General features: G+C 39.2%; 2 protein-coding genes across 2 annotated transcripts in view; one reads left to right on the top strand and one right to left on the bottom strand.

Annotated features, from left to right (window-relative positions):
• The window catches only part of MRPL13 (mitochondrial ribosomal protein L13), a 30,477-nt gene extending 17,634 nt beyond the window's left edge, over nt 1-12,843 (top strand). The window contains exon 7 of the mRNA XM_030444294.1: nt 11,362-12,843. Within this exon, the coding sequence (XP_030300154.1) occupies nt 11,362-11,386 (25 nt within the window). The 3' untranslated portion in view covers nt 11,387-12,843. The remainder of the gene's footprint in view (nt 1-11,361) is intronic.
• Nucleotides 12,844-16,097: 3,254 nt separating this feature from the next.
• Nucleotides 16,098-22,516, bottom strand: part of COL14A1 (collagen type XIV alpha 1 chain) — a 111,901-nt gene continuing 105,482 nt past the window's right edge. The window contains exons 46-48 of the mRNA XM_030444292.1: nt 19,439-19,516; nt 18,344-18,499; nt 16,098-17,008 (exon numbers count right to left, since the gene is read on the bottom strand). Of these exons, the coding sequence (XP_030300152.1) occupies nt 16,683-17,008; nt 18,344-18,499; nt 19,439-19,516 (560 nt within the window). The 3' untranslated portion in view covers nt 16,098-16,682. The remainder of the gene's footprint in view (nt 17,009-18,343; nt 18,500-19,438; nt 19,517-22,516) is intronic.

The following is a 22,516-nucleotide window of genomic DNA, read 5'->3' as shown; positions in this document are numbered from 1 at the left end:
AATGACAAATAGATGAGTTTTAATTTATCCTTAAGCTCAGTTCTCTGGCAGTTTTGATGTTGGGCAGAGTTTCCAATTTGAAGTAATGGGAAAAGTAATAACATGCTTTTCCTGGCTGACTGATGGGATGTGATACAGTGATTATCTAGCACTCTGCTATGGGGGAAAAGGGCTTAGTTATGAAATGAAAGATACAGGATGTAGAAAATCTAAGTCTGTATGGATATCCAGCTGTAATAGACTCTGTGTTCTAAACGTTTTCAGTGTGTGTGAATGGAAGAAGTAATGTTTGGATTATTCACTCCAAAGACTGTAAAAGAAACAGACTGAAGCATTTACATTTTCTTTAATGATGCCACCTTTTTAGAGCTCTACAGCAAAATTTTTCTGTTAAAATTAGTCAAAAAAGGTAAAAAATAGAGTAGACAGCTTTGTTCAACAAACCAAAGACAATTTAGTTAAAATGTCTATCACTGTGTAAATCTGAAACGCTTTACAATTTGTGTTATACCAAAAAAACAGCTGTTTGATGTGAAAATTGTTTCAGAGGAGCTCTTAAGTATGAAGGGTACCTTAGTTGGTTTTTGGAAATACAAATATTGCAGGAATATGTGTGTATCTTGGAATGCAAAACTGACTTTTTATTTGGGTTCCTCATAGTTTTGTTTTTTCCACTGACAGGCTGCCCAGACAGGTTGTAGAATCTCTCATCTTACAGGTGCTCAGAACTTGACTACAGAAGTTCCTGAGAAATGAAACCTGGTGTGATACTGAATTTAGTCCCACTTTTAGTGGAAGAGTGGTACAGATAGTGATTTTTTTTTTTAGTCCCTTCTGATGCAAAGTATTTTATAGTTCTTTTTATATGATTAAAGTAAACAAACATAGATAGTAAACCAGATGAATATTCAGTCAGCTGTGCTTAAAAGCTGCAGTTTACAAGGTTTGTTGGTCGTGTTTAGTCCTGTTTGATTTTTCCTAGGGATATTATTTGTTAACTCTGTACAAGAACTCTGGATGAGAGCACACAGTGCTCCAGTGAGTAGCTTTTTTTTGTCCTATGTGTACTGCATAGGGAATATGAAAAGCCTAGGAGTTTACTGTCGTGTACTTTGGTTCATGAGCTTCTTCAGAACCTCATAGATAGTTTCCAAGCAGTAAGAATAGTCCCTACGATAAACCAGAAAGTGCAAGATGCAGAAAAACTGTGGACTCTTATTAATATTGGGGTTTTTTTCCTTCAGATGATTTAATTAAGTCTTCCTGCCTAACAGAATTTGTAATTATTTTTTTCACTTCCGTTAAGCTCTGAGCCTGGTTACCACTCTGTTTAGCAAAGGAGAGAGGCTCAAAAGGGAATAAATTCCTCTGAGAAGGATTTAAAAAAAACAAGTTAGAAGGATACAGTCTTTGTGGCACATATTCTTCCTGTAGGAAAAAAATTAGTTGATACTAGCCCTTTAAAAGTAGCTGTATTCTTTAATGGAAAAGATCAAATGTAATGTATAGGTTAAGTAAAGGTATGTAAAGTTATAAAATACATGTAAACACAGTTACAACAAGAAAATTAGTCTTATGATTTTGAATTAAAACTGACACCCAAGAAGTATACCTCACTGTATATAAAATACCCATTAATAGGGCATTAATATAATTACTGAATTTATATGAGAAGCACTAGTATTAGGAGGAAAAGTACCTTTTTCTCTTTAATCTGAAATAATAAGTAAATAATTTTTGTTTGGAGTGTGAAGAGAACATGTTCATGATGATAACGATCTCATTGGACATTCCACCTACATTTTGGTAAATGTCTTGCTATAGATTTTTAAGGGCTATTTTGCTGGTAACAGGAGACTGATCTACTATAAGCAAATATAAAATACCCAAGTAGAACACAAAAACAGATAAGTGATTTTTTTTTTTTAAACATAGGTCTGGTGTGGAAACCTTGCTAATAGTTTGTTTTAGAGTGGAGAGTCTTCCCATCACTGCTCCTTCCATCACAGCAGAATTCATGATAGGACATCAAGAGGGATCCTGCTCCATGAAAGCAGGGGATTTCCAGCAAGTGAAATTTTCTTTGAACATTGTTTTCTTTTATCCCTAACCTAAACCAACAGACTGTGCAGAGCTTCTCTCTTAGATCCTTGATGGAGAGTCTGAAATAAGCGTGATGGGAAACTGTGTGGATAGAGGAAAGGTAAATTATATCTTTTCCAGACACATTTAGAGAGGAGAATGATCAAAACCTAGTTCCTGTGACAGTTTGATTTTGTAGCTTCCTAACATGAATGAAACCATTATTTCAAGTATGTTTGAAGTTTCAGATTTTATGTCTTTTTAATGAGTTCTAAACAGAAATCATCGCAGAATTTGCCAGTCACATATGACTAAGCAAACAATAAAAGTTCCATAAAAGCAAGAATACATCTGATTCATGTGTAAATTTTCCTGCTATATTCTGTTTTAAAGTTGTTTAACTGTCTGGGCATATATATGTGTTTAGACAGTTTTAAAGGCGGGAAATTGTTTTTAAAGAAGTATTTAAATAAGAATGTTACCAAATACATAGAACAGAAGCTCTGTGTTGTTCCAATCAGATAGATGTATTCCTGAGAGTTTCCCTTCAGGAAGCTGAGCTGTCTGATTTCCAGGAGGGCACTGGGGCTGGAGCTGGTGTGCATACTGGGTGCCTATTCCTCTGACAGCTTTGGTAGGGACTCTCCCTGGGCCAGACAGCCTCTCACTTGTCTTGCTGGGGGAAAAGTCTTTGAACACTTTTGAGGTTTTAAAAGCTTGATGTATTGTAAACTCTGAAATTTGGCTTAAGAAAACAAAACACCTTTTTAATGCTTATTTTTCCTGAGTAACTTGACAATTTTCTGGCCCCCATCTGTACATCCCGCTTTGTTTGGGGTTGCAGAACCTGGTCTGAAGCCATAATTTTGTTTGAACCGATCAGTCTGGGACCATCAGGGTCCCAGTATTGACACTGTACGTCACCTCCAAAGCATGGCATACAGGTTCTTTAACAGTAGTTTCCCTGCCCAATTCTACAGTTCCGAATTAATTTCCTATTTTAAGTCATTATTTCTGGGATGTAGTAGTAACACAAGAAGCAGACAGAGATCCTGGATATGTGGCTGAAGTGATATTATCAACTAGAGGGATTGGTTCTAGAGGGCTCTAAAGGGGTTTTCCAACCTTAAGGATTCTGTTATGTACTGTGTTACAAAGATTATGATTTGCAGTTAATAACAAGTTTGTAAAATGTTTTTTATTCTACAGTGACAGATGAGATATAATAAGTGAAAAATTTGGGGGTGGTTACTTCAGATATATGGAGAAACTCAAAAGAGAAAACCATAAAGACTTCCTCCAGAGATGCTGAGTTCTTGAGAAATTTCTATAAGGATCATCTTAAGTTTATTTATGAGCCTTTAAAAATTATTCATTGTAATAGAAATGTTCCAGATATTTTCTTAGTTCCAGCTTAGTTTCAGAGTGATTTGCAGCTTTATGGGTTGTTTATAGTGTTCCTCATGTCTTCGCATTTGGTTCTTACCTTGGGCTAGGAGATGTTTCTGTACTAGGAATAAGCACTGCCCCTAAAATTGAGGGTTCATCTTCTCTCACAAAGCAGAGCTGGCATGAATCTGTTCAAAAAAGAGGTCGCCAAGACAAACTATTGCAAAAGACTTAAGCAGGTCTTACTTTTTCCTAAAATCAGAAACTGTATAAACCAGGAAATGCTATCCTGCCAATATAGCCCAACCCTGTTCCAATGTACTCTTTGAGGAATCCCTCTGGAAGTTCCTTTTCTGTGGCTTTTTTGGTTCTTGGTGGGTATTCCAGTAACTATCTGGAGATTATTAACACCCACTAAAACCTAGGAATTGTCATTGCTAAATGTTTTTTAATAGTGAGAGCATTAAAAAAAGTAATGATTTTGTTTAGAATTTAATAGAAGTTTTGAAGGTGACTGAGTCTCACATCTCAGGCTACCAGAGCAAGGTGTAAATTCCTGTGGACAAAAAGCCACACAGATACTTGAGAATAAAATTCTTCTCCTCTGCATTAGGTTGTAACTGCAGGCAGCAACTGGATACTAATTGGGAAGGGTCAGTAGCTTAATCATCTTAAAAATCCAACATAGTAATGTTTAGATTGTTTATCTGATTAAAGTGAATTACCAGTGTTTCTGCAATATGCATAAAACATACTGACACTACTTCCTCTTATACCCTTTACCTGGGGGCAGTGTGTGTTGTATCTTAAACTAGAGTTGAAGGCAAGTTATTTCTGCAGTCCTACACAGAATATCTGACTTAAAGGAAGCCCTTTCATTTGCAAATAGCATCATCTTGCTGAGATGAAGTTTACATGTACCTTGCATTGATTTAACTGGGTCAGTCACTACAGCTGTGACAGCATCAGTAAAGCCATCTTCTCTTCCTCTGTTTTGTTACTTAATGCAGCTTCTATTACTGTGGTTTATTCTCCAGATGCAATGCCAAATTTGCAGGAATGCTTTTTATTCAAGATGATAATCTGCATGAGAACCACACCAGCATGGAAAAGGTTGTTTTGACCTCAAGCAGAGCAAGAAGTTCACAGTTTAGAAGAGGCTATGGTGGCTATTGGAAAATTAATGATAGTTGAAATATCATGATCTGTTGTACAGATTATTTCACCAGAGACATAGAGATACCCTAGGATAGTAGGTACACCCTGAGTAGAAAAAGAATTCAGTTCCCCCCACAGCTCCAAACTATGTTGCTATTTGAGGGTAACCACATAATTTGGGTTTGCAGAGAGTGATAGACGTGTCTAATCCTTGACTTTTTTATTTATTAGTGTGATCAGTCAAACAGATGAAATGTGTTCAGAAGTCCCCTTTAGCTATCATGCACCAATCTAATAGCTGTTGACTTTGGCACAGCTTGGGAAGTACACCTGAAAAAAATATATATTTCTCTTGCTTTTGAGTGTGTAGTAAATCTTAGCTCTGTGTTGAAGTGTGCCTTTCAAGTTTGCTTATAAAAATTAATCTTAAGATACTCAGAATTACAGTTGTATTCATAAGTTAACCTTTAAAAGTATGCCAGATAGACTAAAAATGTCATTTGTGTGTATTGTGGGTGTTATAAAAAAACAAGTTATTTGGAACTTTTTTTAATTAAAAATAGGCTAAAAAACACCTCTTGTCACTAATAAGCAGACATGAGAGATGAGCAATAGAATTATCCTGTGTAAGGAGCCAACTGACATCAGTGAACAATAATCCCACATTCATGATTTTGATTCCATAAATATGAAGAGTAATACAAAAATACAGATCTGGTGTGCCTGCTACCTCAGGGTGACTGAGTCACAGATTAGTTGTGGATTGAGTACTAAGGGGTGTGATCAATCCTCAAGATTTTTTTCAGTAATTGGTCTTCTGTCTGGCATCTTGAGTTGATGTTAATCATAAAGTCTCCTAAAATAAGCAAGTGGATATCACTGGGCATGTACTTAACAAATCTGGGGATAATTCAGAAGTACTTCAGCACTAATTAAACTACATTTCTTTGTATGTTTTAGTTTTTCAGCCAAATTTGGAGAGCTTTTATCCCCGTTGTTTCTTAGAGTTCTTCAAATCTGTGTAGGAAACTCAAGCAGAGCTTCTGTAGAAGTCATCTTGAGGACTCATTGAGCTTCCCAAGCAGATCATTCAGCTCTTTGGGAAACTCTCTGCTATTCTGCAGGAAACATGGGGTAGGGGAAAAGCCAGTGGAAAAAATCTATCATAGCAGCCACAGACCTACAATATTATGTCATGAGTTACTCTTAAAACATTTTGATAACTGTGAATTGAGACTGATACTATTTTTTTTTATGGCCAATCCATGTAAAATGAAATTTTGCAAGTAATAGGAAACACTGCACAGGCTGCAAGTGGAAAAATGGGTATGCCTTTCATACAGGATGGTTATTAATTTTTATGGGCTTTTTAATGCATCTGGAGTGTTTTCTCTCATTCATGGAAGCAGTAAAATCTTAACAGAATGTTAAGATTCAACTTTTGTTCTTGTACCACTGCTTTCATCTCTGTCAGTTTAATAGTGTGCAGCATTAGTTAGCCTTAAGGTACTGACCTTTTCCAGTGCTGATGTGAGGTTAAATCTTTACTGAACACTCGTTGTTCTTGCTGGTGAGACTGCAGAAAACACAGGTTATGCTGGCTCTGTGGGTCACGTTCTCCAAAGGTGAGGTAATTGCCTGCAGGTGAAAAGAAGAATGCAGCTTGAGATCCTTAGAGCTTCCAAACCAGGTGTGCATTGCTGAGTCAAGAGCAGGTATTGACAGGTCACTTCTGCAGCATTGACAGACTTACTTCTTAGCAGAGGTAGCTTTGAAACCATGCATTAGCAGTCATGAAGATATGCTTGCAAGCATACAAATGACTGAAATTCCATGAAATTAAACTTCTGTACAGTTTCATTTGAGATGCCTCAGACAGTGCAACAGAACAACAAAACCATTCTGAGTAGAGATTGTTTATGGAGAGATGACTATCTGGGTTTTTTGAGCTTGAAATCATCAAGTCAGGTTATCAAATGTTACTTTATGAGCAGTATGTTGTTGGAAAAAGATTCAAGTTTGGACCTTTTCTTGGGGGGTGAGAGAAATGTCTATTATAGGTTATTGTTTTAGCTACTCCCTATGCATTTAGAAGTTCTAAGGAGCACAGTAATGTTTAATAAAATATGTAGTTTTGAGGAAGTATTCTGAGTTATTAAAAATTAAGAAAAAATATTATCTAAAGGATTGCCTAATTGTAAATATAACTTCTGTAACTGATTGTAAAATAACTTTTCATGTAAATAGATAGTTTTATATATTACTCTAGTCCTTTAACCTTATTATTTATTTGAGGTAAGTAATGCTATTTTTCATCTGTCTAATATAAGGACAGTAGTTCAAGGTTTTTTCTCTTTCTCACTTGCCTAGAAATAAGGCTGACAAGTTGGCCTCTGTATTTTTGAAATCAAGACAGTTGCAATATAACACAGATTTGTTGGGTTCACTTAGATCTGGCCTTCACAAACAGAGTAACAACCCCATTACTTTATGGTTTCTTTGAGACTGCTTTATTTCCACAAAACATTGCTAGGCAAGGGGAAACATCTTTCCTGGAATGTGCTGACAAAAGTTTAATAAAGATGCAACTGTGTAGCAAGTCTGTTCAGACTTGATGGAAATAAATATTCGCTCCAGGAGCTGAAAGTTGAACACATTTAACTTTTGGAAAGGGCCTATGTTCTGTCCACTTTGACATGGAAAATACCTTAGGAAGAGCACATTTCACTGGATATTAAAACAGAATATTGAATATTATGTGGGGGGGTTCCCATCACAGTTGCAGCTCTGCAAGTAGGTCTCTTTGTTCATCTGAGTTTGCTGTCTGAGATATTCAGAGACTGAGATCATAGTTTCATGAACATTTCTTTTGGCAAAAGGCTGTTTTTAAGTATCATCCATCACTTTTCCTGCCTTTCCATTCTGCTTGTGCAGCAATGGAATAACGAGGATCAGGGAACTGACCTCAATTAAAAATAACCTTGCGTTGTGTAACTGCATAACCTGGTGTATGCTGGAGTTGATGAGGGTTGTTTGGGAAGCTGCTTATGTTGCACTTCTCCTAGCAAATATGATCAGCCAATGGAAGTGTTATTTTGGCATAGGTAATGTATGCTCTATTTGGGATAGGTAAAATTAACTTGAAGTTCTATGGGGAAGCCATCAGTTTTTTGACTGACTTAAAGAGACTTAAATTCCTTAGGCTAAAGCTTCCCATTGTGAATTCCATCTTCAGTGTCTATGCAGATTTCACTCAGTTACAGTTTTGTCTGAAAACTAATTCTAGCTCCATCGTTGGACTGACAGCTGTCCAAATTCAGTGCATTTCACAGAATGGTTGAAATTTGAAGGAATCTCTGAAGATCATCTGGTCCAACCCCCCTGCTCAAGCAGGGCCACTTAGAGCCCATTGCCCAGGGCTGTGTCCAGGTGACTTTTAAATATGTCTAAGGCTGGAGGCACACAAACTTTTACTAAATAAAGTTTTATTCTTTCTACAGAATTGTACACTGGGGGGCACAGAGCAACAAAGTTAGTTTCCTTGTAAGTAGGGAAACTCTCTTGGTCTGTTTTATTTCTTTCACAAGTGTAAGGCTGGCATACCTCTCAAAAGACTGATTTTATGTGGAATACCTTCATTCTGCAAAGTTTTGGGAAGAAGAAAGCACTATCAGTTACAGTGGGGACCACTAAGAACCTGTTGTTTTCCATAGCAATATCTGATGCTATGAATTGCACATATCTGCAGATTTACCTATATTGTAAGGTTTGGTGAATGTTGATTATCAGAAGTTTACATCAACTGTGTTCCTCCTCTGACAGCTGTGAGTATGTTGAAAATTTGAGAGAAATTAAGAGGTTTAAAATCTGTAATCAGATTAGGACCAGTTCTTTGGTTTCTTTTACTCGGTGGCAAAGTATTTGTCAAAAGAGAGAAGCACGCTGTAACTGGATGTTAATTTGCTGACTACTTCGCCTAGAATTCACTGTGTCTTTAATGCTTTTTATGTGCAGTATAAATGTAATACATTTTTACTTGTGGTAGCAGACATCTGTTGCCTGTTTTCAGTGAACCCCTAACACTTAGTGTTTCAGCACTGATTTCAGCAATGTTCATTCAAACATTCTGCCTCCTAATGTCAATATCCAGCAACCTGTTTTTCCCAAGGATGTTTAGAGGTCTGGATTTTTTGTTTTGTTTTTAATAAAGAAAGAGATGCAGCTATAGAGAAGTCTTGCCTTTGGGTGAATTTCTGACCCGTCTCTTCTAGGAGATCCAATTTCCTTTGTTCTGAATGCATAATCTCAGTGCTTTGCTGAGGAATGGCAAAAGCTCTGCCATTGAGGAACAGCACTTCTGCATGGATTTATGTCATTTATCAATGAGCAGTTGTCCATTGGGGTTCACAAGTAGTTCATAATTCTCTCTGAGTAGACAGGGGTTTTGTGGCTTCATATTCTTCAACTGACAAAATATTTCTAACACTTTTGCCAAAGACAGTGTTTTTCAAGGCTTAACTTTCAGAGTGCCAAGGTCTCTTTAAAAGCAGATTGTGACCTCCAGGAGCCAAATACTCGTAAGCATAAAAGCCTACTGTGACATTAGAACAGGCTTTAAAAACTTTTATATTTGTTCACACAAGTGTTTCAGTGTAGAAAATCCTGCCTTTAAGCTTCATTAACTTTGTAAGAATGCAGACTAAGGATCCAGTGTGTTATGCATTTAACTTTAGGAAAAAAAGCATTAAGATTGAAATACAGATTGCTAGCAAGAAAAAAAAAAAAAAAATTGGATTTTCACCCAAGAACAAAGTACTGTGAAATCCCTAGCTCTGCAGCACTGTAATGTAACCCTAGGTTGATGTTTTAAATGTGCCATTCAAAAAAAAAAAAACTTCATTTGGGCAATGCACAAATGGATTCATTTGCCTGTAAAAATAAAAAAAGGAGTAACTATAAGCTGCAAGACAACAAGGTCTTTACCATGCTGCTTCTCTGAAATCCTTCAGCACTGCTCCAGCTGTCTAGGATGGATGCAGGGATAAAGCTCAAGTCACTGCTCAGAATTTTTCAAAATCCCTCTCTTGTAATATAACACACACCCTCTGATACAGTGAAATAGAAATTGTGGTATGCAGGGGTGAGATCTGAGTAACAAAATGTGGAATGTTTCTGAGGTCCAGGATTCTGAAATCCAGGATTCTAGGAAATGGGACTTAGCTATCTAGAACTTATTAGCTGTCGAATGTTGAGTATGTTTAAGTCCAACATTAAGCAAGTATGTAAACACTGGATGTGGTACTCACAGTTGTTCTTTCATGCAGGAAGGATCCAAGTCCAAATATTAATACACAACATGGTATTTAAACGGAAAACAAAGAAGCTTTGTGGCTCATTACAGCATGAACACTTGTCTTTATAGTTATTCTTTAAAATTCATATAATCATCAAATTTTATACAATATACTTGCAATAGCACAGGCTGAATTCCAGAGTTGCTTTCATGCAAGATCCAGCAGACTATTACAAGAATTGCATGAATGACTTCCCTTTGCAGTGCTACTAATTAAAAAGTGCAAGATCTGCAATGTATGATTTTAATGACTAATTTTTAAATAGTTTTCTGCATGGCATCTCCAGAACCATCTAAACCCTGTCCCCAGAGTAAGCATCCTTCATCCATTACTATCTGTTCTAATTTGCATCCATAAACAAAAGTAATGATAAAATTTATCACCGTTGTAAATTTAACTTGATTTAGTGTTGTGAATTACAGCTTTTCCTGTTTTCCAGAATTTGCTTTCATTCAGCTTCCCAGCATACCACAGACTGTCCTACTACACATTTAGGAAACCTGTGTTACTCCATCTGTTGCTCAGCTCTAGTGAGGTTCCCATTCCCTGTTGTGATGGGGGTGTGAGCACAGCAGTCAGAAGAATTGAGAGCCAAGGGGCTGCTGTGTTCAGACCAGGCTGCAGTGCTGCAGGCAGTGTTTGCCTCTGGGTGCAGTGTGCTGTGAAGAGTGGCCCAGCCCAAACTGTGCACACAGGGTCTGTCAGGGATGGAGACTTGCAGCTTGCCCTCAAACTTGGCATTTTTCAAAAACCCGTGATTACTCTGAGCCTCTGCCTTGCTGGTTGAAGGAATATGTGGCTTCTACAGCCAGTGGATATGTGGCAGGCAAAGTGAGTGACAGATGCTTGAGCAGGAAATTGCAGAGGATTACAAGCAGCAGTCTCTTGTCTGAATGTTTTCCACATTTGTTATCCAAGCAGAAGACGTTGCAGAACATCTAAGATTCCAAGTAAATTTTTATTCAAATCATTGGTTTTAATTATTCTAGTAGTGTTGTGGTAGACTATGTTGTTAACTTGCCATCTTACACGTGGATTATTCATTTTTTTAAAGCAGAGAAAACTGTAACTGTTTAATGTCATTGTGAGAATGCATTCAGTTAAAGATGACTTTTGGTTTGCTTAGGAAAGTAGGAGTGGTTCATAAGGAACACGTGGACCAACTAGCCCTGATGTCTGTAAATTCTTAGAGGTCATAGTAAATTTTCTTTGATTTGTTCTGTCTTTGTAGTGTAATCCAGAAAATACTCATCGGCACAAAAGTTCAGGCACTGGAATAAGGAAATAAAAATAGACTTGGCTGTTACTGTATCCTTTAAGCAAAGCCACTTTAGTTTCCATATATTTTGTATATAACTTTTTTTTTTTTTTTTTCTAGACCTAAAGATTTTCGAAGGAAGTAATAAGAATAGAAGAAGAACTTCCATCAGGAATGTCTCTCCTCCTTGAAAATAAATTCTAACAGGGAAGCATTGGAGCATCTCAGTCAACCCTTTTATACAGAATGTTTCAGACAGGTGTTAGCAAACTTTATTTGGAAATATTATAAAAATTACTGTAGTTGAAACAGCTAAGAATGAATATTACATTGTTTATGCCACCTGTACTCAATGTTGTGTGAGTCGGTATTTGTTAATTACATTTGTTTTAATATTATTATTAAAGAGTTGATGCAAATTAGTATTTACATCTAATGGAAACAGAACCTCTTTTACTAAATGAAGTATCTCAGTCTAAAAGCTTGAATTCCAGGAGGTAAGAGAAGTGAATAATTATGCTCACAGAGCTCCAACCAGCAGCACCCATTCAGTAAATAATCTGATTTGCTTTTCTAGAAAAACAAGTCAGCCATCATCTTGTGGGTCGGTGAATGAGAGAATCCCAATCTTTGTTCAGAAGAAGGGATTTGTTCGGGTAGAGCTCATACGGTCTTTGGGGGATGTGAAAAAAAAACCAAAGCAGCTTGAGCTGTGTATGATTTCTGTAACTGCTTGTGGGGTTCTTCTGAAAGACTCTTCTGGAGTGCAGAGTGTGTGTATCAAATATAATTCATGGTGAGATTTGCTGAGTACATGTCTGGGCAGGCCCACAGTTTCCTTATCTTTTTAGGTGAAGATACCCACTGAATTACTGTGGTGATGGTAAGAAAAACCAAACATCTTCCAGAGCCAAATGACATTACAGAAACAGAGCTCTTCAGAGAGAGCAGAGAAAGAGCTCTTCAGTTCACATACCAAATCTGCCTGCATGTGAGCTGTGGTCCTGTTACGAAGAAGGAGAATATTATTTAAAAATGCATCTTTGGGGAGCATGAAGGTGATGAAATTCCTGATGCTCATGTTTTCTGGCCCATGAGAGTTTCTCTTTCCATCTTCAGCCACCTTCTAGAAGAGTTCTTCTGCACAACATGCCTGTCCTGCTGCTCAGCCTGATCATTGCGACCAAAAAAGTATTTGGTCCCAGGCTGTAATTTTTCATCCTGAAGCTTTGGCCATCTTTGATCTGGAATGCCATACCACGTGTTCATAGCACCAAAAATGAAGCCAAGGAGAAATTGGTTTATGCTTAGAGGGCTTCTTTGCTACAGGGAGAAAGACTGCAGTATTTCACAGAGCTTGATTTTCTTGGATGCTGCAAGAGTTGCAATTCAGTTCCAACAGAACATAGTGCTGGAATGCTGCAGAGCAGCAAGGACAGCATGAATTTCAGAAGAGATACTGTTGGCTAGATTGAACCAAAAGGCAAACTATGTTGGTGGGTAATGTGGACCTCCAGGAAATGCATACTGAACATAGGCAAGTAACAGAGTGAGAACTACTTTTTAAAATAAAATGGTTTTCAGACTTGTTGGTCTGCTCTGCACTTAATCTCTAGTGTGCTGAATGACAACATCAGAGATAAATCCTATACTTTCTAGCTGCTCAATGCTATTAAATATATTCCTAACACTATTTCATTCTTGATCTGGAGATGTTATGCAAGTGTCAAAAAAAGAGTTGATGCCCATAACTTTGCCTCCACAAGTAGACAAGACCACACAGAAGACCATCTGGGCACGCTCTGGGCTTGCAGTGCAGTTACCAATCAAAACCCCCATTTGGGGCTGTGCCATGTATTTTCTTGGGTGGTGTTCCTTTCTAGCAGGAGGTCTGCTGGCAACACACTATAGGTTTTGTCAGTGAGCTTATTGCAGTAACAGACAGTAAAGGCCAAAACATATGGACAAAAACTATTACTTAATCTATTAGAAAAGAAAGCTGCAACATTTCTATTATGAAAACCAAATGAAGAAACTGAACTGAAGTCTGGACTAATGCAAAATAGGTCATAATTACTTTGCTTCTGCAGATTGCTCCCCTGAAGTTTGTTACTGCTTCTCTGTATAGATAACCCACAAGGAGAAGCTGGAGAATAAATGAATGAACCACTTGTTGAATCCACCAAATTTTAGATTTGTAATGCAGGTTTTATATCCATTTTATACATACACAGGAAGAAAAATGTTGGATTATTTATAATCATATTTTGTTACATGAAACAGTGGTTTGGTATTGGACATGTCTGTGTCAGGAAACTTTCTTACCCAGTCAACATGCAAACTTGATTTCTAACTCAGTAACCACACTTTGTTAACATATAAAAGTGTTGTTTGTTTTTTTTTTTTTTTAAAGCAATAGGTTAAAGTGAATGCTCTGTTTTGAGTAAGGACACAGTCCACACACTTTATTGGCAAGGTCTGGGTGCATTAGCAGTTTGTCATGTCCTGAATACCTCACAGTCAGCAAGTTTCCTAGGCAGTCTGGGAAAATAAGAGCCAGGGGATGGATTTTGGAGAAAATATTTAACATACGTGTGTGTGTGTCTATTTTTTTTTTCCAAACATGCAAATCCTGAATAATATTTTCGTAACCTGGTGGTTCCTACCAGCTACTTTTATTACCAGGTTATACCCAGCATGTGAGCAGATGAACAATGAAAGATGTAGCGTGCAGGTTAGTAGAGTGCCAGTGAATGTCAATCTAAATATAAATTTAAAGCAAATAAACTTAACTAGTGCCACTAAAATCTGTGCTTTAGTACGTAAATCAAGCTATAAAATTGCATTGAGCATGCCTACTTTATTATCCTATAGAAATCTCTTTGTTTGATTGCATGGACCTCCTGGATGATGTGAGGGGAAGGAGTTTACCTTGGCAGCTGGTCAGGTGCTTGTCCTGCAGGCAGGGAGCACCCAATTCCTCGGGGTCAGAAGGGTGCAGTGATGCTTCCAGCTGTTTCCCCAGCCCAGGTGACTGGGGATCAGTGCAGGAGCTGTTGGAGGGTCACAGTTTAGGTGACACAGGCTGTGCAGCACAGGCACACTCAGGGATTTGGTCAGGTTCATACCATTCATGTCAAATTTTAAGAGGCAAATAACGTCAATTGTCTTATTTTGAAGCGTTTTACTATAATAGAATCATAGAATGGCTTAGGTCAGGAGGGAACTTGGAGATGAAACTCCATGCCATGGGCAGGGATTCCTCTCATCTAGGCAAGATTCATCAAAGTGTCATTCAACTGGGCCTTGAACACCTCCAGGGAGGGGTCATCCACAATTTCTCTAGGTTCCAGATTCTCAGCACCATTTCTACTGAAGAACTTCTTCCTAAGATCCAATCAAAATCTATTCTCCTTCAATTAAAACTCATTTCCCCTTGTCCTATTGCTGGACACTTACGAAAAGGCTCTCTCCAGCCTTCCTGTAGGTTCCCTTCAGGAACTGGAAGGCAGCTATAAGGTCCCCCTCTGAGTCTTTTCTTCAGGCTGAACTATCAGAGGCTCAAAGTCTTTCTGAGCCAACAGAGGCAGAATTGCCTGAAGGCTGATTTTTCAGTGATGTTCTCAGGCACTTCTGCAGGATCTGTAATTTCACACGTGATGGTGAGGACCCTAGAAGCTGTCAGTGCAATGTGGGTGGGAGAGGGCCAGGGAGAGAGGGTGTGGAGAGAGTGGTCACAGTTGAGGTAATTTCACACAGGAGTTCACAGCCAAGCATAAGAAGATGAAATGAAAGCTGAGCTGCAGCTGTACCCTGTATTTAATGTTAGTAACAGTCACAGAGTGCCCACAGTGTGTGTTGGACTGTGGTACATACGTGCTCACACAGCCACACTTACCTGGGGCCTCACGGTTCAGTAACTCAGGTTAAGATGCTGCTCCACCATCTTCTGCTTTTAATACAAGTCCAGGTAAGGAAATTACATTCACTTTTCTTGTCCACCAGCTTGTCTGACCTTTCTCTGAGGAAGGGGTGAGAGTTAGGGGTGAGAGAAACACTGGGAAGCCAGAAACACAGCCTAGGAAGTTACACAGCCTGTGAGCATCCAGCCGGGTGTGTTACTCACCTGTGCCAGTGGTTTGTGGTACTCATGAGGCTGAATTCTAGGACAGATAATTTGAGATCCCACAGCAAATGTACCAACCTGTCCTCTTCCTGGTGAGCCAGTAGAGCATCTGGCAGTGGCCAGAAGGAAAACTGCCAGGTCTGTCCTCACTGAGCAAAAACACTGAACCCAGTCAGAGACACAGTCCTGGGATCCACACGACTTCCTCTCAACAGTGTCTTAAAATTGCTCCAAATCTGTGGTTTCAACTTAAATAAGCACTTCAGAGCTTCTCCTTTAAATCTTGTTTTGACTCTTATTCTCCACAGTGCTGTTCAAAGCTGTTTATTGAATCACACAATAATTGACCTCATTTGTTTTAAAACTGTGAGTTGCTTTGTGCTCCTGAGGTTGCTGGGTTGGCTTTTTTTCCTTCCTCTTGTCATGAGCTGATCCCAGTTGCCATCACAACTGCACAGGCAGGCCTTCTGACTTTGCCATGTCAATATGTATAATCTCATGTCCATGGTATAACCATCTCAATTCATATTCTCTGCACTTGTTCATGTATAGTTTTTAAAATAAGACTATATATGGTTTATAATAAGTGCTTTAAAATAAAACTGTTGTGCAAAAGTGTTGCAAAAGGAAAAACATATTTTCTCTTCTTTACATTCTGTACCCCAGAGATCTAAGCAACTGTTCCAAATTAAATCAATCAAATACAGAATTAATGTACAAAAGCTTGCCACTTTTATTTGCATAAAAAACAGAAATGAAAGAGGTTCACAATAAATTATCAGTGTGCTCCCAAGGAGCACTCTTATGTATTTATATAATGTGGGTTAAAAAAATACTCCATTAGCATAAGATTTTGTTGCAAAAGTAGTAACTGGGTTCAAGGAAACCTGATCATGCATTGTTCTCCAGTGAATTTATTAGGGTTACTCTGCTAGTAAAGCAAATCATCCAAAACTAACAGAATGTAATCAACTGGGAAAACATGGACTAAAAAACCCCAAACATTAACTTTTCTGAATGGTTCTATGTGCACCAAGTAGCTGAATGCAGCTTTTTAGATACAGTTTTTAATATGTATGGAACAGAACTCCAGAGAAAGATCTACAAGTGACCATCGTTATCTAGCCCCAACTCACTAACATTCTAAGTTTCTGGCATGCAAGATAATTACCATTATTTGTTGTGACAACTGGTTGTGTACAATTTTTCTTCTCCTTTAATATAAGAGCCTGTAAACATCTTTTGTGACAGGTTAGGCACCTGGACAGAAGGGCAAACACAGATGCACATAAAATGTTTCCCATTTTTAAACAGTTCATTGAAAGGGTTTTTTTCCGTTTGCCCTTTTGCGTTCTGGAGTCTTGACGCTCCTTTTGGCTACTTTCCTTGGGAAACGACTAATTCCTGGGGATCTCAGTTCAACAGCTTCCATCTCTTCTCGAACAGGAGTAAACTCTGGTTGAGCAAGATGAGGTGATGGATAGGAGGACTGGGAGTAGGGGGATGGCAAGGGGTAGGACCCGTGAACTACGTACGGCTGTTGGTCACCATCATAAAGGTCCTCGGGGTCATAGATTTGGTAGGAGTTATGTGGCAACTGCACTACTGGGATGTCTTGATCAGTTGGCTCACCGTATCCACCTTAACCCACCACCACCAAGAGTATTCATACGATTAACACAGGAGAAGGAGAGTAGAAAATTAAAGCACTCATTAGGAAATTGACATTTTATATATAGATATATTTATGTATAATGCGTGTGAGTATATATATAATCTTTAAATACACATCTTTTATTCACATAAAGGAACAGTGAAAATATTTAACAAATTAATAAGCTGGAGCAATTGGAACCCCACCAGCAGACAGCTGAGTTAGTTGGAAACCACCACCAGAATTTGTCCAATGTCCAGTTGTAATACTGTGCTTATTATACACTGCACAATATGCCTGCTTTAGCTTGTTCCAATTATGGTTTAGAATACATGATTAACAGGCAAAATGGGTCAGACAATACTTTTTAGCAGTGCAAGGAAGCCAAGTGCATGTACAGCAGCTAGTAAGTTCATTAGTGGTAGTCAATATCGTTGATGGAAAGCACAGAGCAGTTCAGCATCCACCTCTGACCTTCAGCCAAATGAGACCTGACCCAGAATGAGCCTTTCACCTTCTGGATTGGTAGCCATTGTAAGGGATGGGGCCTTCAAACAGGAAGTGAACAACAGGAAAAGGACAGGACAGGAAGAGATGACAACAAAAACATTCAGGTAAGTAAAACATACAAATCAGCTCACAGGCAGATTAAACAACATCAAACAAATACGGTTCTGTGTAACACTTGCAGTAACTAGTGTTTTACTAAGAAGTTTTGATTTTAGGCTGGGCAACATAACATTGGTAATTGTGTTAACTTCCTCCCTGTGGCCTCTCCCTTTTATAACCAAATGGGAAAGTAAGACAGAGAAGATGTAGAAAAGCATAATTTTCACCAGATTGCCTCACTGGTTAATGACGGACACGTGCATCCCTGTGTCAGTTTACACTGCTAGGGGTTTAGTAAGGGTCATGCTCTCATGCCATCTGGAGGCACACAGAAGAGGAAGTTGAGCAACACAGTTGAAAAACTACAAATGTAAAATTTTGCTGTCACAAACACTGGGAGGTGGGGGTTCAACACACAGACTGTTCAGCTGAGATGGAGCACCCTTGTACAACCACACAAACGCACAGGACAAAAACCCGCTACACAGGATCTGTTTCACAGGCTGGGATCAGATGGTGGACTTCCTTTGGTCACTACGCTGGGATCACCTTCTCTTCATGCTGCAGTCCCACAAAATACAGCAGCACTGGACTCACATGTTTTTAGGGAGCTACCACGTTTTAGCACAAGTAGCCTCCATCTCGCTTTGGCTTAGAGAAAGCACCACCCCAACCTCCGCAACCAGCAGCTGCCCCAGGTCCTGGCTACTCACCTCCCATGCCATAACCAGCGCAGGAGGATGGATCACAGTACCCTGGTGGGCCAGAAGGACCCTGTGAGCCTGGTGGTCCCATGTGGCCAGCAGGGCCTCGTGGGCCTGGAGATCCTGGTGGTCCTGGGCTGCCAGTTCGACTTTCTCCTGGAGGTCCTGTGTAGAAGGGGAGATGAAACATCTGAGCAGTATCTTTCATAACACAATGAGTCAAGGCCACCTTGGCAGGCCCAGTGCTTGGTAACCATGGCACTGAGCGTGCTACAAACACTTCCAGGAGATAGTTTGATCAGGGGTGCTGGGCATCCTCGCTCCCACTTCCCCTGGCAAGCTGAGGGAAACACTGCAGCCTTCCCCTGGCAAAGAAAATGAAGCAGCCGCCAGGAAGAAGTCTCACTGGGGGCAGCAAACTCTCCTCTCTGGCTGCTGCTTTGTCTTACTTGCCAGAGACAGCTTTTAACAAGAAATTTATAAAAGAACAAATGTTTCACGAAGCATCAGATGTTAGGAAAGATAGTTTTGTGGGTAAACAGCCCTGAATGCTGTGCAGTTCTTCATTCACCCACTCCCTTTCAACACAGCTTCTGGGTAACTCTGTGCCTTGATACTGGTGCTTTAGTGAAGAGAATATCCTAACAAAACCAACATAATTTTATGCCTGTTTCAGCAGCACCCTGGATATCACTTGGTTTTTTCAGGATCTGAATATGAATCCCTGTGATAACTGTGCTTAACTAATACAAGTCTCCCTGTCAACTTACAGCTAAACATGACCTTGACTCAATGGGAAAACAAAAGCAATTAATCCAGATTAATTTTTTTCCCCTTCCTACCCCCATGTCTGAAAGAAATATTTAAAACATTAAAAAAGAAGGGTTTGGAGAAGCAGTTTATCACAAGGAGAAGTAAAATAATTGTGTGACTGATGACACCATCACGTCATATCACAATGTCATATAACATGCTAAGAGTGCTTGAACTGCTGATTCTTTCGCCTCTAAGGCTTAGAAGCAAAGGACAGAGCCATGCAGGTCTTGGCTGCTTTACCCATGGGTCAGTGCTCTAATCCAGATGTCCCAAACATAACAACATTACCTGTAGATCCTGGTGGGCCTCGGGGTCCTTGTGTTCCAACACCTGGATTGCCTTTTTCTCCTTTCTCCCCTGGTAGACCTAAGGAAATAGTACTCATCAGAGTCACGTTTTGAACACAACTGTGTGCAGTGTTTATTATTTAACCAGGATTATAGTTCCGTTTGTTATTTTTCATCTAAAAACAGATGACAGAGAAGGAAGGAGGTAAAAATAAAGAAATAATTTGTTCTTTTTCCCTCCCTTCTCTGGCAGCCTCTCAAGGGAACTGTGGCATTCCTGGGGTCTTAAACATTCTTGCTGCCATGGTGGTTTCATGGAAGTGGTATGCAGAGCCACCAGCTAGTTTCCAGGCTGCAATTCCTGTTGGAAAGCTGCCTCAAACCTACACCAAGGTGCAACTATCGTAAGTAAAAAAACTTATTAACTCCATAACTCAGAGCATCTCAAAGCTGTGTATAAATTACTCGGCCCAGAAGAGTAAAATTTTTAATGGAGCAGCCAGCTTACCTTCAAACATTCACCCACCAAACAGTGGGTGCATAAATGGGGTTATCATGGGTTATTGCTAAAATACAAGAAAGGAGTTTCAGCACAGACAAAAGCTGTCCCCCCAAAATGAATCCAAATCTAAGAGATTCCCATCCATAAAGCCCTAATGTTTCCGTATGCACAGCCATTGAGTTGTGCTCCCACACTTGCTCTTGGCCTGGAATTTCTGTCTTCAGGTCTGATCCATGTAGATCACAGATCTAATAAACCAGCAAAGGCACTGCCTTCCTTAGCTTTCCATCTCCTTCTGCACCAATGCTATGGCATCCTGTTAAAACACTTTCTATATGCAGCAATCACAATGAGCAGTGTCAAATTAAAGTAGGTGTCAAAACTACAAATTCCAGAACCTGAGTTTCCAGTGGTGACTTGGAAAGTATCATAAAGTATGTGTTTGATTTGGATGGCTCAAAGACACAAAATCCAGGCTGGTTTGTGGGACCTTTGCCCCATTTTCCAGACCTCCCAGCACTGGTGATTGCTCTTACTGCTTCTCAGCTCCACACTTTCAGAATCAGAGCCAATAGAAAGCACCTTCATAAAAACAAAGCAAAAAGAAAACAGCTGCCCCCTTGATGGGGCAGTATCTACAGTTTCAACTAACTGGCCACTTTCCTTCCTTTCTGCTCAAGTTAGGGAAAAACACATGGAAGACACCTCATTTTTGCAAGAAGGCACAGGAGACTTTTTTTTTCCTCCTAAGCTCATTTCTGATGAGAGCAACTAAGAAAGAACAAACTCTTAACTGTGAAAAAAAAATTGCAATTAAAACCCATCATTAACAAAGAATTGCTCACAGAGTTCACAAAGGAGTCTACTGAATTACAAGGGATTTGCTATCTGCTGAGGAGTTCTAGCTCTTCTAAGTAACAGGTGGCTTCTAGGGCAATAAGACATCATGTAGCCTAGCCACATGGAACACACAAACCACTACTGTAAAGACTGACTCCATATTGAGCACATTGATTTTTACCAAAGCATGATGAGCTACATCATGTCTTCCCTCTACAAGGCCTTTAGCCGCTGTCCTGGAATAGTTCAAGTGTTTCCTGTTTCCAATTCGTTTCTTTGATTTCCTTTGATTGCAATATTGTTGCTCAGCTAAAAAACGTGTCTTTTTGATGACCAGTTATTTTAACATAGAGAAATAATACTTCTCACAGCATTTTCCATTAGGAGGTCACCAAAGCTTTCAATGTATTCCATGTTTTCCAGCTAGTAACATGTATTTTACAGCAGAGATTCAAACCACCAAGAGGAGAAATACCATGGCCAAAATAAATGAGCAGGAAGTGGCAAAAGAGAGCAGGTGTGACAATCTGGGTGATGTTCATATGATTATTTTTCAAATTGCTGGTATCTTCCTCTTGCTTTCAGAAGATATTGGGTGAGACAGTGGAAAGTCTTGTACACCTCATCCCTGAATTGATGGATAATGGAATATTTATGCAAGTACTACAAAAAGTAAAACCTTTACTGTTTAGCCATTTGATGAATACAATTCTGCATCAGTTTTTTATCAGTTTAGCCACTGGAGGGGAACTAACACCACTGTTCTATCAAGCCTTCTTCATACCAAGTCTTCCTATTTTTGATCTTCCTGGTACACCCAACATTCTCTCAGAACTCAACTAGCTCACACCAGCTTTTTGCAGCTAGATGATGTGCAGGCTCTGGCCAAACCACAAGATTACTAAAAGCAATGTGATCAGAATGATGAAGGTGTAGTCTTGAGGTAATACAACCTTGTTGCTAAGGGTGGGCTCAGCACAGTTAACACAACCCCTTTGGTGACCTTGGAAGAGCAGAGTGAATTTGTGTCTGGCTGCTGTGCACTAACATACTGCAGTACACCCACTGTCTTATCCCATGGTTGTACAGGATACTTAATGATCTTTTTGAGACTGATTTAGACTTTAAGATCATAATGTGTGCAAAGGTAAGTTTCTGGAATTTTATATTCCCAGTGATTGGTACCCCTACCTCCTAAATCTCACAGAAGGTCAATGGGCCTTAAGCATTTAAAGTACACATCTGGAACTTTGCTAACATATTTTCTTTTGGGATTTTTAGCAACATAATAAGTGGGATCTCTGCTCTCAGAGACCATTCTCCAAGCCCATTATGAACATCCTGTTTGCAACCCAGCATTTGGTTAGTAGAGATTGCAGTTTCAGCCAGAAGTGCTATCCAAAACCTTTTATATTGGATTGAATACATGCATTGTAGGAAGCAGACCTAGGTAGCAGATATAAGCTCTAACCTATATTTATATATCTGGGGGAACCTTCCAAAAACCCAATGATCACCAACTGAATTCCAGCCATTTTAAATACAAGTTTCTAAGGCAAACCTCTTGTCCTGCATTCCAAATGCAAGTTTCCAGATACTTAAGGTTTGCATAGCTCTGGCTTCAAACATATGGAGAGACTTCTCTGCTGCAATTCACTACTCCTGCTGCAGGCCTTTCAAATCTAAATTGTCTCTTACCATATGTGCCCTGTAAGGAAATCCTTGCTGTTTGCAAAA

Source organism: Calypte anna, chromosome 2 (assembly GCF_003957555.1).
Source record: "Calypte anna isolate BGI_N300 chromosome 2, bCalAnn1_v1.p, whole genome shotgun sequence".
In the NCBI taxonomy this organism is placed as follows: Eukaryota; Metazoa; Chordata; class Aves; order Apodiformes; family Trochilidae; genus Calypte; species Calypte anna.
This window is presented reverse-complemented; position numbering and strand designations above follow the sequence as displayed.